Source organism: Telopea speciosissima, chromosome 3 (assembly GCF_018873765.1).
Source record: "Telopea speciosissima isolate NSW1024214 ecotype Mountain lineage chromosome 3, Tspe_v1, whole genome shotgun sequence".
Classification (NCBI taxonomy): Eukaryota; Viridiplantae; Streptophyta; class Magnoliopsida; order Proteales; family Proteaceae; genus Telopea; species Telopea speciosissima.
In genome coordinates this window covers 34,851,353-34,868,885 of record NC_057918.1, presented here as the reverse complement: position 1 = coordinate 34,868,885, position 17,533 = coordinate 34,851,353, and the positions used below count along the sequence as shown (strand labels likewise).

At 42.6% G+C, this 17,533-nt stretch overlaps 1 protein-coding gene across 3 annotated transcripts in view; it reads left to right on the top strand.

The window, feature by feature from the left end:
• The window catches only part of LOC122655572 (protein fluG), a 97,509-nt gene that overhangs the window by 11,524 nt on the left and 68,452 nt on the right, over window positions 1–17,533 (top strand). For all 3 annotated transcript variants that reach the window (XM_043849788.1, XM_043849787.1, XM_043849789.1), the window contains exon 9: window positions 13,518–13,789. In XM_043849788.1, coding sequence (XP_043705723.1) covers window positions 13,518–13,789 — 272 coding nt within the window. The remainder of the gene's footprint in view (window positions 1–13,517; window positions 13,790–17,533) is intronic.

The window sequence follows — 17,533 nt, the reverse complement described above, 5'->3', positions numbered from 1 at the left end:
CCAGTTCTGCAATGAAGGACCAGCAGTCCTAGGCATATCAACATCGCCCAAAAGATACCTAGTGAGGCCACGGGCAACAATAGAAAGAAAGCAAGAGTGAGACCACATCAAATAGTTGCTCCCATCCAACCTGATGGAGCTAACAGAGAATGTGGTAAACTCACTATAGGGGCTGTGACTCATTCCATCAGTGGGTGTTGAGAGAGTATTACTTCTGTCGGGTATGACTGCTGATCAAAAGAAATCTCTACAGCTCGCTACAGCAGAACAAAGAAGAAAAGAAGGCTGTAGCATAGGTGCATCACGGGGAAAAACATCAACGAACAAGAAAGCACTGGTTCAGGCCATAAAACAATATTGATCCACAAAAAAGGATCCCTCGATGGGAAGAAGAGAACCACCGAGGGATTAGGTCATGAAGAAGACTCTCGGAGAGGAGAGGGACTTTAGAGGAAAGAAAAAAGGATTAAGAGAAGATTAGATAGCCAGAAGAAGTAGATGAGGTGGTGATGTGAGATTGAGAAAGGGGAAAGAGAAAGAGAGGCGATGATGTGAGATAGAGAAAGGAAAAAGAGAAAGAGAGAGGAAGTGGTGATGTGAGAAAATGAGAAAGAAAGGGAGAAGGGAGGCGGTGATTTGGGAGAAACCGAGAAAGAAAGGGAGAAGAAAGAAAGAAGAAAGAAAGAAGAAAGAAGGAGAGGCGGTGATTTGGGAGAAACCGAGAAAAGAAAAAAAGGAGAAAAAAGGGTGGCGGTGGCCAGTGGTGGTGCTACGTCATTGTGGCGGCGGCAGTGGCGGCATATGTTCTAGGGCAGGAATGGTTCCCGCTCTGAGACAATGATGGAATAGGTTAGAGAGAATAATGACTTGTGTCTCAAGAGAGCACAGCCATGTTCTATTTATAATAGAAGGAAAAAAGGAATGAATTACACGTATACCTTAGGGCAACACATACTTACAAGAATACCCTTAAACCCAAATTACAACAAGAATAAAGAACATTCAGAAGACGAGCAAATGGACTGTATTTCCCAATCATCAAAGTTTCTGGAGAAACCAAGGGACCAAGAAATTTCACTACCTAACTTCATGTGTTTTTTGTTTCTTAACTTTTTCTTAGTAAACTCTTAATCAGGAAAAATAGTGGCCTTAGTCGTCAAACTTTGTGTTGATCCTACAAGTGATTAACTGTTATTCAACTTCACATTTCGCAGGTCATTCCAAATTTTCACTAGAAGCCACCCATCCCCCACCATTGTAGTGTTTCCAATGGTCAACATAAACTCAACTCAATTCATCCATATGGCCCATATCCCAAGTAATTGGGTTTGGCTTATGATGGTCAACATAGATTACCAAAATGTACAAGCTTATCAACTTAGGTGAAGTGTAAAGAAAAGTTAAATTTTAGGTTAGGAAAGTAGGTAAGAAGAGGAGAAGTTGGAGGAGGAAGAGGAAGAGAGGAGAGGAAGAAGGAGACAAGGAGAAAGAAGAGAAGAGAAACTATTTCGGTTGTAATTGTTGTGTTGGAGATTATTCTCTCCACACCTATATTACTCAAATAACAACTCTTAACATATTACATCTAACCTCCCTAGGGAGGTAAAAGGTAAAAAGAAGAAAAAGAAGAAAAAGAAGAAATTACATAATAAGGGAACTAGATAAGGTCCAGTTCCTTAAGTACTCCTAGGACATAAAGTCTAATAACTCTAACACTCCCCTCAAGCTGGAGAATAAATGTCACGCATTCCCAGCTTGCATCGGAGAGTACCAAACTGAAGTGAGGCAAGTGCCTTGGTGAAGATGTCTGTCAGTTGATCACCAGTCTTTGCAAAAGGAGTACAAATGCAGCCAGAGTCTATCTTCTCCTTGATGAAGTGTCCAACTTCAATGTGCATGGTTCTGTCATGTTGTACTGGATTGTGGGCAATACTGATGGCAGCCTTGTTGTCACAGTAGAGTCTCATAAGGCCTTCAGTGTCAAACCCCAGTTCCTGAACTAGTATTTTCAACCATATGAGTTCACACACTCCATGAGCCATAGCTCTAAATTCTGCCTCGACACTGGATCTAGCTACGACTGGCTGGTTTTTGCTTCTCCATGTAACCAAGTTACCTCCCACAAAGGTACAATATCCGGAGGTAGACCTCCTGTCTGTGATGGATCCAGCCCAATCAGCATCAGTAAAACCTTCCACTCTCAGGTGGTTGTGTCTGGCATACAACAGCCCTTTCCTTGGGCACGACTTCAAATATCTAAGAATACAATACACAACATCTAAATGGCCACTCTTGGGGGCATGCATAAATTGGCTCACTACGCCCACTGCATAGGAAATATCTGGGCGTGTCATAGAAAGGTAAATAAGCTTCCCAACTAGCCTCTGGTACTTTCCCGCATCAACTTGAGAAGGACCACAATCTTCTCCTAGTTTGTGATTCTGCTCAATAGGAGAACTTGCTGGTTTGCAGCCTAACATCCCTGTCTCTGTCAGCAAATCAAGCACAAACTTTCGTTGACATATGTTGATTCCTCTCTTGGTCCTTGATACTTCAGTGCCTAAGAAATACTTCAAGGGACCTAGATCTTTGATTTCAAACTATTCAGCCAAGTAGATTTTTCAGTTTATTTATTTCAGCCATATCTTCTCCAGTGACTACATCATCAACATAGACAATGAGGGCTGTGATGGTACCATTGCTTCGCTTGGTAAAGAGAGTGTGGTCAGCTTGACTCTGGGAATATCCATTCTTCAGAATAGCCTGTCGGAAGCGCTCAAACCATGCCTTTGGTGACTGTTTGAGTCCGTATAATGCCTTCTTGAGGAGACACACCTTCCCTTCAGCTGAAGGTATTTTGGAGCCTGGTGGAGGTTGTATGTACACTTCCTCTTCCAATTCACCATGAAGAAAGGCATTTTTCATATCTAACTGATATAATGGTCAATCTTTATTGGTAGACAATGATAAAAGAACTTTTATAGAGTTGTGCTTAGCCACAGGAGCAAATGTCTCCTGATAGTCAATCCCATAGACTTGACTGTACCCCTTGGCTACCAACCTTGCTTTGTATCTCTCAACAATACCATCAGATTTATACTTGATTGTATAGACCCATCTGCATCCAACTGGGACACGTCCCTTGGGAAGATCCACCAATTGCCAAGTACCATTCTTTTCAAAAGCCATCATCTCCTCAGAGAGAGCAGCAATAAAGGCAAGACCTGTAGGAGAAAGAGCATCATAGGAAACAAACTGGGCTATAGGATTAGTACAAGCTCTTTTCCTCTTTCAAACAGCAATAGGAAGGTCTAAATTAGATGGAGGAGAAGGGATGTCACCTGATTGAGGAGAATGAATCTCAGGATGTGGATTTGGATCCAAAGAGGACTCTTGCTAGGTCTTCTTTGCTTCATTATGCAAGCCTTCACCTCTCTTTTATTTAATGTGGTAATCCTTCTCCTTACTAGGACCACTGTCAACAACTAAATTTGTATTCACATCCACCACATCAATTGCCCTGTGCTTTCCAATGTCAAGCATAAAGGGAGAGATAGGTAGAGGATAATGAAGGAAATCAGCAGCCTGTTCACTTCCACAATTCTCCACCTTAAGAGGATGTTGAGATGGTGCAAAGAAAGGGACGGACTCAAGGAAAGTCACATCTTTGGAGGTGAGGCACCTGTGAGAAGATGGGTGATAGCACTTGTAACCTTTGGTAGTAGAAGAGTACCCAAGAAAGAGACACTTGAGAGCTTTGGGATAAAAAAAAAGTTGTAAGAGAGCTGGCGCACGTTTAGCTCTAGTGGGGCACGATTAGGGTTTTGCTCACACGTAGTTTTTGGTCATGGCGGCTCCTCCTAGGGAGGATCGCCCGCCTGATCCACCTCGCCTTGGGATTGTTCATGGTGGGGCTGCGACTTTTGCATCTGTGGTGACTAGATCTTTGGCCCTGCCACTTGTTGCTATGGAGGTTAAAAAACCTTCTTCGTTCTTTGGAAAACCAGGGGTATTCTTCTCCAACGAGGAACTGGAACTTTCAGAACAGGCCTTTGCGACTGTACTGGTAGCCAAATGCAGTTATGGGAAGCCTTAGCTATTCTTGATTAAGAGTCCCTTAAAAAATCGCTGCACCTGCAAGGCGATGTGGTTGTTTTGACGCTTGATCGTAAACATGTGCTTCTTCGATTCAATGTTCATGCTAATTTCGTGAAGGTTTGGATGAAGGAACAAATGCACATCCAGGGCTTCCTGTTCCGTTTTATGAAATGAACCTCAGAGTTCGTCTCGGGATGGGACTCTCCTTTGGCTCCTGTGTGGATTTCTTTGCCGAGTCTACCCGTTAATCTTTATCAAGGGAATTTCTTGTTGTCAATTGTTGGAACTATTGGCAAAGTCCTGAAGGTGGATGGTGCTACGGTGAACTGCACTCGCACAGTGGCGATTCGTGTTTGTGTTGAGGTGGACCTGTGAGCCTCGCTGCTGAAGAAGATTTGGATTGGATGTGGTGCGACTGGGTTTCATTAGTTTGTGATTTACGAGAGACTGTCTGCTTATTGCAAATTGTGTTCAAAGATTGGACATTCGAAGGAGTCTTGTAGAAAGGTGCAACGGAGGATGCCTGCCGGTAGTCATACAGAACTTGCAGGAGTGGGTGATGCTAATGTTTCCAACGGCATTGGAGTTGTGGCGGAGGATGTTGTGGGAGGGGATAGAAATTGTGATGGGGTCTTTATTCCTCACGGCGAAGGTACCTCGCATGATGGTTTTGGAGGAGGCAGGCAGCGGCTTCTCGCCGTAAAAATGGTCGATGGAGGCCTGTGGAGAGGCAGGTGGAAGATAGCTTCTTGTTGATTATGGATAAGGGGCCATGTGTTAATGCCTCTGCTGGTGCTATACTCCCAGAGGGCCAGGCAGTGGGCGATTGCTTAGGGGAAGAGACGATAGCATCAGATTGCCTTGTCGATGGAGCAGGTGGTGATGTTGCTCCTTCCGCCTTGGAAGAGGGGGAGATTCCTGGCGTTTCAGCTGGGGTTTTTTAAGTCGAGAAGGTGAGGGTTGGCGTGAGCAGGGAAGGACAATTGTGGGAGGACTTGGTGTCGAAGTGTGGAACTGTGGAGATTGCTGGCAGGGGATTGGTAAATGTTCGCTCGCTTTCTGTTGATGGCCCCTCTTCTCCTTAGTTTGACGAAAGGACAACGCCTGTTGGCACGAAGGATTATTGGCATGTGTTGGATATGGCGGCTATGGAGTTAATCCGTGAGGCTTTGTTGGACAGCTTCAAGGCTTTTAATGCCATTCTCGATGGGAGGATTCGTAGAACCTTTGAGAGCTTGGAAACTGAGCACAGGGCAGCAACGCCTATTGGTCGACGGGTTAAGAAACGGTTGCCCCCTCGGGCTGCTTTCCTCAGCGCAAGCCAGGTGTATAGGAGGAAGAAAATTCTAAAGGCGAACCATAGTCGACAGGCTATGGAGGGGTCTCATCGACAGGGCACAAGATCAATGCGATCGACGGTTGGCTCCTTGAACCTTGCTTAACGAGCTGCATGTTTTGGAATGCCAGGGGAGTTGGGAATAAGCCTATGAGTAGGCGGTTGAGAACACTTGTAAAATTACATAAAGTGGATATTGTTGCGGTGGCTGAACCTAAAGCGCAGGTTTCTTAGGCACGAATGGTCATGCGAAGGATTGGGATGGACATGATGCATATTTTGGACAGGTTGTGGGTTTTTTGGAAGGCGTCGTGGCAAGTTAGAGTAGTGGAAGGGCACTGTTAGTTTGTTACTCTAGAATGCCAGGGTGCTGGTGCTGGATCTTTCCTCCTGACTTTTGTCTATGGTCTTTGCACGGCAGTTGAGAGGAGGGAGATGTGGGAGAGACTCGAGGCGTTCTCTCGTACTGTCACTTTACCTTGGTCGGTGGGGGGTGATTTCAATGCTGTGGTTTCCCCGCTGGAGAAGACAGGTGGTAGACCGGCCTGTTCACTTTCTTTGGAGGAGTTTGGGAATTTTTTAAGTAGGGCTAGCCTTATTGATGCAGGATATGCTGGTAACATATTTACTTGGTCGAACAACCAATCAGGTGTAGGCAGGTTGATGGCCAGACTGGATCGTTTCTTGGTGAATACGGCTTGGGTGGGTGCTTTTCCCAGGTACTTGGTCAACCATTTTAATAGAACCTGCTCAGATCATGCGCCTATTGGTTTCTCTTTCTCAGTTGCTACCCATCACACCTTTTCAGCTTTCAAATTCCAGCAAATGTGGTTACGACACCCTGAGTTTCTGGACTTTGTGAAGGGTCATTGGGACAAGCCGGTGGCTGGCACGCTCCTATTTGTGTTATTCATGAAGCTTAAAGGGCTTTGTAGTGCTCTTCGCAAATGGAATAAAGAAGTTTTTGGCAACATTCATCAAAAGGTTAGGGATGCAGAGGACTCGGTTAGCAGAGCGGAAACGGATTTTAACCAGCGGGCCGATGACATCTCTAAAGACAATCTTGTGGAGGCCAAGAAAGCTCTACAGGAGGTGTTACTGCAGGAGGAAATCTTCTAGAAGCAAAAATCCAGGGTCACTTGGCTGAAGGAAGGGGATCGAAATACTAAATTTTTTCATTCCATGGTTAAGGTCAGGAGAAGGTAGGCTGGTGTTCAGAAAATTAAAGGGGAAAATGGTGATTGGATTGATGACCCTGATGGGTTGAAGCTGAGGCTGTGCGCCATTTCTCAGGCATCTTTACATCTCAGGGCTGCTTGGTGGATGAGGAGCTTCTTTCTGTGATCCCACAGTTGGTAACTGAAGCGGATAATGCTTCTCTTCTTTTGATACCGTCTATGGAGGGGGTGAAGGGGGCTGCTTTTTCTTTGTCTTGCGACAGTGCGCTCGGCCCAAATGGTTTCTCCGGATATTTTTTTACTTCCTGTTGGGATGTGGTTTGCAATGATGTTTGGGCAGCGGTCAAGGATTTCTTTGAAGGTGGTGTCCTGCCGAGGAGTTTCACCTCTGCCAACCTAATGCTAATCCCTAAAAAGGACAACCCTAAGGTAATGGCTGACCTGGGGCCAATCAGTCTTTGTAATTTTTCGTATAAGATCATTGCTAAGATCATTACGACAAGGCTGGCAGGGGTTCTTCCTTTCTTAGTGGTAGAGGAACAAGATGCTTTTGTCCAGGGCTGGTGCATTCATGATAATATTTCTATTGTTCAAGAAGTGGCTCAAGATTTGAATAGGAAGACTAGGGGTAGCAATGTTATTCTTAAGTTGGATATGGCTAAGGCCTATGACCGCTTAGAATGGAAGTTCCTCTAGATGGTTCTTTCTAAGTCTAGCTTTAGTAACAACTAGATCAGCTTGATCAGGAAGACGGTTGAGAACTGCTAGTTTTCTATTGTTCTGGGGGGCAGCCAATCGGGTTTCTTCAAGTCATCCAGAGGAGTGAGGCAGGGGGATCCTTTATCTCCTGCTCTATTTATTTTGGTAGAGGTGGTCTTTAGCAGGGGTATTAAGGAGTTGTTTGTTGCTGGGCATGCTTCTTATTTCAAGCTTCCGAGAGGGTGTCCCGGGATCTCCCACTGTCTATTTGCAGATGATACTATAATTTTCTCAAGGGGCTTAAAAGGCTCGCTCAAGAAAATCATGGGTTTTCTTCGCAAGTATGAAGGCTTTTCTGGACAGCTTGTCAATAGACAGAAGAGCTGTTTTGTGCTAGGTGACAAGGCTTCGCCTGTTAGAGCCAAGATTGTAGGGGAAATTAAAGGGTTTTCGAGGAAGGCCCTTCCAATCACTTATTTGGGAGCTCCTCTTCACTCTGGAAGACTGAAAATCTGTTTCTTTGATGGTCTTGTTGAGAAAATAAGAAACAAGGTTGCTAGTTGGAAGGGGAGATTTTTATCTGTTGGGGGACAGGTCACTCTTTTAAAACATGTCCTCTCTTCCATCCCGATCCATGTTCTTGCCACCTTGGATCCACCCAAGCATGTTATTTGGAGAAGTTATAGTATTTTTACTGATTTCCTTTGGGGAAGCTCTGAGTGGGGCAGCCGTAAGCACTGGGTTTGTTGGCGGAAGGTCTGTAGGCCGCTGGAAGAAGGTGGTCTGGGGGGTTAGGCTTCTGGAGGATGTTGGTCTCTCCCTTAGGCTTAAGGGGATTTGGAGGGTTCTCTCTGTACAGTCTCTTTGGAGTGATTTTTTCAAGGCCAAGTTCTTCAAGAATCTTCATGTGGCTTTAGTTGGATTGCCTGGTGTTGGCTCTAAGTCTTGGCGGAATGCCCTGGTTTTTAAGAGCCTATTGTTGGACAACTCTCGTTGGTTGCTTGGAACTGGTAATATTCTTTTCTGTCTGGACAATTGGACTGGGGCTGGTCCTTTATTGGATGCAATGGACAATAGTCTCTTGATTGATTTGGAGGTTTGCCTTAAGGATTCGGTTGAAGAGGATGGCTCTTGGAAGCAGGGGCTAATGGACCACATTGATTCTACTACTATCAGAAACATCATTACTTCAGGTAATTTTGCCATTACTGATAGGGAAGATGTTTTGGTTTGGACCCCTGCAAGTGATGGTTGTTTCACTACTAAAGCTGCCTGGAATGAAGTGAGGAGTGCTTCTCTTGTTGTTCCCTATGTCAAGTGGCTCTGGAACTCAACCCTCCCAGTGAAAGTGGGTGTCTTTTCATGGTAGCTCATGAATGGAAAGATTCCAACTGATGATTCTTTAATGGCGGTGGGCATTCCCTTAGCATCTAAATGTGTTTGTTGTGGAAGCCCCAGGAGGGAAACGACGGACCACTGTCTAGTTTCAGGTCGGACGGCATCCAAAGTCTGGGGTTACTTCTCCAGTATTTTTGACATAGAAGCTCCTCCCTACCAGGATATCAGGAATCACATATCTCTTTGGCAGGGATTGGCGGGCTGCCACTGTCATAGTGCTTTTATCATAGGAATTCTTCTAGCTTTGATTGTTTGGGAACTCTGGAAGGAAAGAAACAATAGAAGACATGGGGAAAAAAGGCGTTCTGCTAGCTTCATCATCCAGTGCATTAAAACCTGGGTGAAAGGTCTTCCGTTACCTACTAAGGTTGGTAGACAGGGATCTGTCAGAGATTGTTTGATTCTGCAGTGCTTTGGTCTCTTGGCTCCGATACCCAAGCTGAAACGTACCCTCCCTGTCTATTGGTGTCCTCCTTTTGCCTCTGTTAAGCTTAATGTGGATGGTGCTTGTAGAGGTAACCCTGGGCTTAGGAGAGGGGGAGGAGGTATCATCAGAGATTCGAATGGAGTGGTTTTGGCAGCATTCTCTAATTGTTATGGGCTTTGCACTAATTCCATTGCTGAGCTGAGAGCACTTAGGGATGGCTTATCCTTGTGCAAGGAGCTTGGTTTTTCTGATGTGGTGGTAAACTCTGACTCTGCTTCCATTGTCAGGATGGTTAACAAAAGGAGGTGTAACCTGTGGAAGGGGTGGTATTGGTTTTAGGAGGTTCTGGTTCTTGTTGCTTCTTCAAGGGCTTTGGTGTCTTTCGCGTATCATGAGAGCAACAAGGCTGCTGATTGGTTGGCTAATCTGGCCTGTGACTTTGGATCTTCATCTAATTTCCAGCCTACTAATTTGCCTTTTGGAACTCTGAAAGGGATTCTTAAGGAGGACATGGTAGGTCTGCCGATCCTTAGAAAGTAGTGCAGGTTTGTAATTTTTCCTGTGTATGGGTTTGGTAAGGGTTGGTTTGAGAGATTCTGAGAGTTTAGCTGCTCATGTTGGGGTAAAGTGGAATGTCCCCCCTTGTATTCTTTATTATTTTTGGATATTAATAAAATCTCAAGGGCTGCCCCGGGTCCCAGATAATATTCGGGGTAAAAAAAAAAGATCTTTGGGATCAAGTTTAGTACGATGTGATTTGTTAACATGCACATAACAAACACAGCCAAAGACTTTAGGAGGGAGAGAGAAAGCAGAAACCTGTGGAGATAAGATTTCTAAAGGAGATTTGAAATCAAGAAGTTTGGTAGGCATACGATTAATGAGAAAGGAAGCAGTGAGAAGAGCTGCAGACCAGAAGGTCTTGGGAACATGCATGCCAAACAAGAGACTACGGGTAACCTCCAATAAATGACGATTTTTCCTCTCAGCAACCCCATTTTGTTGGGGTGTGTGAACACACGTGAGCTGATGGGTAATGCCATTATTAGTGAAGAAGGCTTGGAGGCCACCAAACATGTATTCTTCTCCTTTATCAGATTGAACAATTTTGATACGAGTATCAAACTGAGTAAGAATCATCTGATAAAAATTCTGAAATGCACCATAAACATCATGTTTCATAAGAACAGTCCAAGTAGCACGAGAAAAATCATTAACAAATGACACAAAGTAACGATAGCCAAATAAAGAGGTAGTGGGGGAAGGTCCCTCAACATCAGTATGCACAATATGGAAAGGAGCAGCAGTTCTATTACCATGATATGGATAAGAAGAACGACAATGTTTGGCAAACATACATGGTTCACATTGGAAAACATGAGAAGAAGCAATAGAAGAAAATAAGTGAGGCAACTGTTTCCTCATTACAACAAAAGATGGATGGCCAAGACGACGATGCCATAACATAATAGACTTCACAGAACTTCTATCATTACGTCCATACACATAAGACTGAGCTGTGGGCAAAAATGGGTAAAAAAGGTAAAGGCCTTGCTCTTCACGTCCACTACCAATAATCGTCTTCGTCCCCAAATCTTGAAAAAGACAGTGAGAAGGAAAAAATGTGACACAATAGTTTAGAGATTTAGTTACTCACAGATAAAAGATTAAGTGTAAGGTTAGGGACATGAAGAACGGAAGTAAGGGAAATAAATGATGTAACAGGGATGCTAACCTTACCAAATATGGAGGAAAGGGAGCCGTCAACTATCCTAACCTTATCCTTACTAGAGCAAATGGTATAAGAATCATAATAATGGGACGTACCAGTCATGTGGTCATTGGCACCAGAGTCAATGACCCAAGACTGGGTTGCAGTAGAAGCGGAGGTGGAGACCTGCAAAGCTGAGGATGAAGAAGAGCTGGCCACCGTGGGTGTAGGAGATATACTCAGCTGTGACATGACCCTGCGAAACACTGCATCTGCTAAAGTGGAGTCATCCTGTGCAGCATCTGCCTCAGTCATCATAGAGTGTGCTCTAGCTCCCCCTCTACAGCCACCACGACCTCGTGTGCCAGGAGGATGACCATGAAGAGACCAACAACTATCCCTGGTGTGTCCAGTTCTCCCACAATGATCACATTTAAACCTGTCTCTCCCAACTCCACTGGCACCAACTGTCTCCACTGCTCTCTCTTCCTCACGGTGTAGGCCCTTGGCCTCTACCACCTCCACGGGTGTCTCGGAAAGAACTAGAATTAAGAGCTGACCTCTCAAGAGATGATGCTGGTGTTGGTTCCTTGCAACACACCAAGTCTCCTCACTTTGTAAGTAACTACAGACCTCACTAAGAGATGGAAAGGGAGACCGACCTAAAATCTGGAGCCTAATTGGCTCATAGTCAGGGTTCAGACCACCAAGTAAAGTAAAGACACGCTCCTTTTCAAGAGTCCGATACACCTTTGGTTCATCCTTTGGGTTGGTCAAGTGAAGATCCCTGTAGTGGTCATACTCCTCCAAAAGACCAAGAAAAGCATTGTAGTACGCAGAAATGGTCCTGTTACCTTGCCTCATTGAATTAATTTTTTGGTGAAGCTGATAGACCTTGGCAGAGTCGCCCACTCTATCAAAAGTCTGGGAGACACTGTCCTATATTGCTTTGGCAGTTTTTTTTCTTATAAACCTTCTCCCAATCTCGGGTGTCATGGAGAAAATTAACCATGTCATGATTGTAGAGTTTTCGGTCTCCCATTTGTCATAGGTAGGTGAACCAGGCTCTGGAGCTTTAGTAGTAGCAGTAATGTACCCAAGTTTCCCTTTGCTCCTAAGGGAAAGCTTCATAGAGTGTGACCAGTCTAAGTAGTTAGCGCCATCAAGCTTCACAAAGGAAATCTGTGTATGTATGCTCTCATAAACCAACTGAGAGGCAGCTAGAGTGGGTTGTGAATAAACCGAACCAAGTCCAGATGTATCCGAATCAACCATATTGTATGGGAAACAACACTTAACCATAAACCAGATTTCCAACAGCAAGTGGGGAGTACACACTCAACCCAAATAGAGGATTCCAACACAAACAGAAATCCCAGCAAGGAAGAAAACAAGTACCAGCTGGACAAAGGTTCACCCTAACACTCTCCAAGGAGTAAGAACAGCTTACACAAGCTCCAAGACTTCAAATACAGGAATTCATAATCACCCCTCAGCCAAAAAGAAGCCCAATGTACCCTAAATGCAAGAACAAGAGAAGGACAGCATTATCGGGTTTACCTGGGCAGAAAGAGACACCATGAAACTGAGTTATGCTCAAAGAAGAGCCTCATCCATCAATAGAGAACACTAGAGGCAGAAGTAGGACCCTTGTACAATCCTAGTGAGCTGCTCCAACAACCAAACCCATGCCGAAATGGAGATGAAACAGGGACTGCAACCTGCAACTGGCGGAAATCTGGCTGCAGCTAGATGAGCTTCAAGAAAGCTCAAAAAACATCTTCCATCTCTTAAATAGGTTGTATATAACCTATCTCATGCTATTCCAGCAAGTTGTTTACATGAGAGCCTCTTCTTTGGAATCCCTTGTATGCTAGGGTTCCAAAGAGAGGGAAAAGAATAGAAGCAAGAGGATTGATGCAACTCTCAAACCTAAAGCTCTGATACCAAGTTAGATTTTAGGTTAGGAAAATAGGTAAGAAGAGGAGAAGAAGTTGGAGGAGGAAGAGGAATAGAGGAGAGGAAGAAGGAGACAAGGAGAAAGAAGAGAAACTATTTCGGTTGTAATTGTTGTGTTGGAGATTATTCTCTCCACACCTATATTACTCAAATAACAACTCTTAACATATTACATCCAACCTCCCTAGGGAGGTAAAAGGTAAAAAGAAGAAATTACATAATGTGGGAACTAGATAAGGTCCAATTCCTAAAGTACCCCTAGGACATAAAGTCTAATAACTCTAACAAACGATTCATATTTTGATATGAAAAACAATATCTTACCTTCTAAATGCAAAGAAATGTGATTAGTGATTTACAGTCGACCTACTATAAATATTACATTTGCTAAATTGCATATGCCAGTTCAGACTTCAGAGAGAGTTAATCCGGACATATGAACATTTATTACATCATCGATTATGGAGCTTACCTTTAATAATTGTAATATCAAATCCTTTTATCTCTCACACTGTGCTATTAGCTTAGGTGGTTAATTTAAGCTTTTGTCGTTGATTCATATATTTGTCGTTATATTTTTACCCCTTCAACTATTCCCCAGTTCTTTTTGTGTGATATTTGTATTACGAAGGGCATTTCAAAGATTAGACTTAAGGCCTTATGGGCACTGTTATATCTTGGTGTTAGTTCTCTTCTCATTTGATTATACAGGTGCAAAAAGAGCACGTGAAGTTGTTCTATCTGTTTTATGTGATGCATGTGATGAGGGTGATCTTACAATTCCCGAAGCTTTGGAGGCAGCTGACGACATATTTAAGCAAAATGCAATTCAGCTGTACAATATTAGTGGAACTATCAAGACTTCTGATTATGAGAATGCTGTGTCCCATGACTTTGCAACAAAAGAGGCTAACACCGTAAAGGCGGATACTGTATTTGTTCGGATTATTTTTGTTGACGCCTCTGGACAACACCGATGTCGTGTGAGTTTATTTTTAGTTGGCATTGAACTTAGGTATCAATGCAAGTTTTTTATGGATCATCACTTTTATGGTAAATTATAGAAGTACATTGCATCATTATTATATTGCGGAATATATGGTTTAATATAGTGAACCTTTTCAATTTGGGAAGAGGGGATAACTTGAGTGTATTTTTTATCATAAAAATAGGATAAACCATTACAATGAGTCTGAAGTAAAACCAAATGCTCAAGGCAATCATGAACACAATTTGGTCAGATTCTCCTCTACTCCTTCACACAGTATACAACTCCTCACCCGAGAGTTGTCTCTTTCAAGTAGTCTGCCACCAGTACTCTATCAGGAACAAGATAAAATGGTTCCGGGTATCCTCATAGCTTTTGCGTGGTAACAATTCTTCCCCTAGAATTTTTCCTTCCAGTTTCTTTTTGTCTTCAGTTTGATGCAAGCTCCTTGCTGTTTCATTTCACCTTTTGAACTCAACTACTCCTATCTCAGGGGCTCCATCCAGTATTTGAAGTAAAATAACTCCAGAGCTTCTTCAGCTCCATTGATGTAGGTTCGTACAGAAATCAGATATGGTTGGTTTAGCAATTTCAGGGTTTAGAAGTGAAGAATGTGGGTAAAGTTATAGGTCAATTTGTGTTGATTTTGATGTGTAAAAGAGGGGAGGTTATTTGAGAAATAGATGGAAATGGGGAATTAGGGTTTAAGAATTAGAGTTGGATTTAGACTATGGTGTTGAAAAAAACAAAATAGAGTTGAAAGCAAGGTGTGCAGATGAGGCTAATTGGTTTGCCAAGTTCATTTGGATGAAAAGAAGGATTTTTTTTTTCTCCTAGCTTGTGGAAATGGAGGATTCTGGATTTAAGGGATGTGAGCTGTATACGACCATTTGGGTATTGCAACCGACGATGAGTTGAAAGAATGGATGACTGAAGGATTCTGATCCTGGGGAGTGATCAGTACCAATAGTTGGTGATCCTGGAAAAAAAAATGAAAAAATGAAAATTGAAAGTTAGAAAGTAGTGGTAGAAGCAAGGTTTTAAGCATCATAACGTATCTGCCGATACCAACCGATACATATCTTATTTTTAGGGTATTGATACGATACTTAAAAAGTATCAACTGTATAGGGTCGATACGTGGCCCGATATGGTTATTACTCTCTGATACAATACAATGTCTCTTAAAATCACCTTTCCGATACGATACCCGATACCGATACTTTAAACCTTGGGTAGAAGAATCAGAATATATAGATTATAGACCTAGCGAATCACAATGTGAGAGAAATCAATATAACAACTCACAACCTGCTGGAATTTCTCTGATTTCATTAAGTTTGATCTGGAAGTACTAAATTGTACTTACATCTCTTCTCAGTTTGGATGTCTAGCTATTCTACTTTTGCTCACATTGCAATTTAAATTAAGAACGTCTCTCACTCCCAATATGAACCAATAACTGTGACTTAACTAATGAACTTATAAATTGTAATCCCTATTTTGGGCGCAAAAAAAACAAAATGTAGATGCTGTTAGTAGGGACTGTTTAAATGTCTGGGTTATATTCAGTGGTAGTTTAGGTATTTTTCGGTCTTCTTATTTCCTATTGTTTGTCTTAAGTTATTATACATATGGAATGAATGGGGAGCTCTCACACTAAGTGAAAAACTCCCAAGGTTACACAAACACATGGATTCTCACTGTTCTTCTCCTTCTTCTTCTTCTTCTCTTTTATTGTTTTCAACTTTTCATATGCTAAACCTGTAGATGATAACTTCTTATTTCCCATTGTTTGTCTTAAGTCATTATATATATGGAATGAATGGGGAGCTCTCACAATAAGTGAAAAACTCCCAAGGATACACAAACACATGGATTCTCACTGTTCTTCTCCTTCTTCTTCTTCTTCTCTTTTATTGTTTTCAACTTTTCATATGCTAAACCTGTAGATGATAAAAACCTATCTCTTAGACCCTTTTTAAAGTGTTTTAGTAGTTAGAATTTGTAAGAGGACAATAGTACCCTAACAATCACAACTTAAGTGTTAGAAATATCCTTGAAGAAGTCCAGGTCCTTTGCCTCCCCTGATTTTTTCTGTATTGTTCATTAATGACAATTTGAGAGGGAAATAAAATTCATTTTCTCTGCTTTGAGAACTGAAATGTGGTTAGAAGGGTGTAAGAGTTACCATGTGAGTTTTCGTGGGTCTAGTGGGATATATATTAGATGGTGGGTGTTGATGTGTGTTGATATATATGGTTGTAGCCCCTACTTAACAGCTCAAGCTGTTGGGATAAGTGGTTGTAACATGGTATTAGAGCCAGGAGATCGAGTGTTTGATCCCTGGTAAGTGCGAAGGGTTTGTGTTCTTTGTTGTTGTGCCTCTTGGTGCCTCGTGACACCGCCACTACGCAATGGTGTCACGTGCAGAGTCGTGTGTGTGTAGCCCTGCATGTGCGGGGGGTGTTGATGTGTGTTGATATACATTGTTGTAGCTTTTACTTAATAGCACGAGCTTTTGGAGTAAGCGGTTGTAACCAAGGATTTTAGTATCGATATTGGGTATCATATCGGAGGGGTGATTTTAAGAGAGGTATCGTATCGGAGAGGCGCAAGATATACTAAACTCTAAAGATACACATAGAAATGGTCATGAAATGCATGGATTTGGTTATGATATATATAAAATACAGTTTTGAAGGCATAAAACACCTTATTATGCAATGTGTAGATATATATCAAGTTGCACCCTGCTTGTCGAAGCAGGGTGATACATTTTAACAAAAACAATAAGTAGCAAGGTCAGTTTTTTTTTTTTTGGTTATACATTGGGCTACGTTCAAGTCATAATTGTATTATTTTGAGGATCTTGCTTCGAACAGTTGAAGAGCTTATGAGCAAGGCTGTCACACCCCGGCCCAGTTTATAAGGACTAAGTGTGACTGGATGTCTCTGACATCCAACCAATCCCTCAGGATCGCAAGTGCAGTACTCCATTTACAAACATTTCTCACAAATAAAGTAATCAGACGTAGTGGAAACAATTTAAATGATAGAGGTAACATCAGTAATAAGAGAAGTCTAAATGATATTTCATTTATATAAAGGAGAAAGCTTGTGATACAACTATACATTTCATAAAAGTACCACAAGGTAAAACTATATAAGAAACTATACTATAACTGTACAAAAGTGTTTATAAGTACAAAAGAGTGGGGAGATAGCCTGGACTGTCAGACCAAGATCAAGAGAATGCGCAATCATTACATGCGCATGAAGCATCATGCACTTCAAACTCCAGCGCTGCAAATCTACCACCAGAAGTAACCAGTCATCTAAAAAATAAGGATACCCACAAGGATGAGCTCCACTGAGCCCAGCAAGGGAAACACACAAGCAAGTGCAAATAGTCCATGATGAATGACCTAGAACTAAGAATGCTTCTAACAACAGTACTAAGTCTCATGGGGTATAAGTGCTACTATAATAGAATGCTAGCATCGGTCCCGGAAACACATAACTAGATGTCGGTCACCCGAGCAAAACCATTCTACTACGGTGGAAACCCGCCAGTTCCGGAATGAAAACATCGGACCCCAGCAGACCCCCAATGATTAACCCTACTGTTTGTTCCCATACCTGAGTGTTCTTCGGTAACATGGGACAGTGAATGGCATTCCGAAATCATCCCTTCGGACCTACCACGGGTTATCCAACACCTCAACCCCTGTTGGTA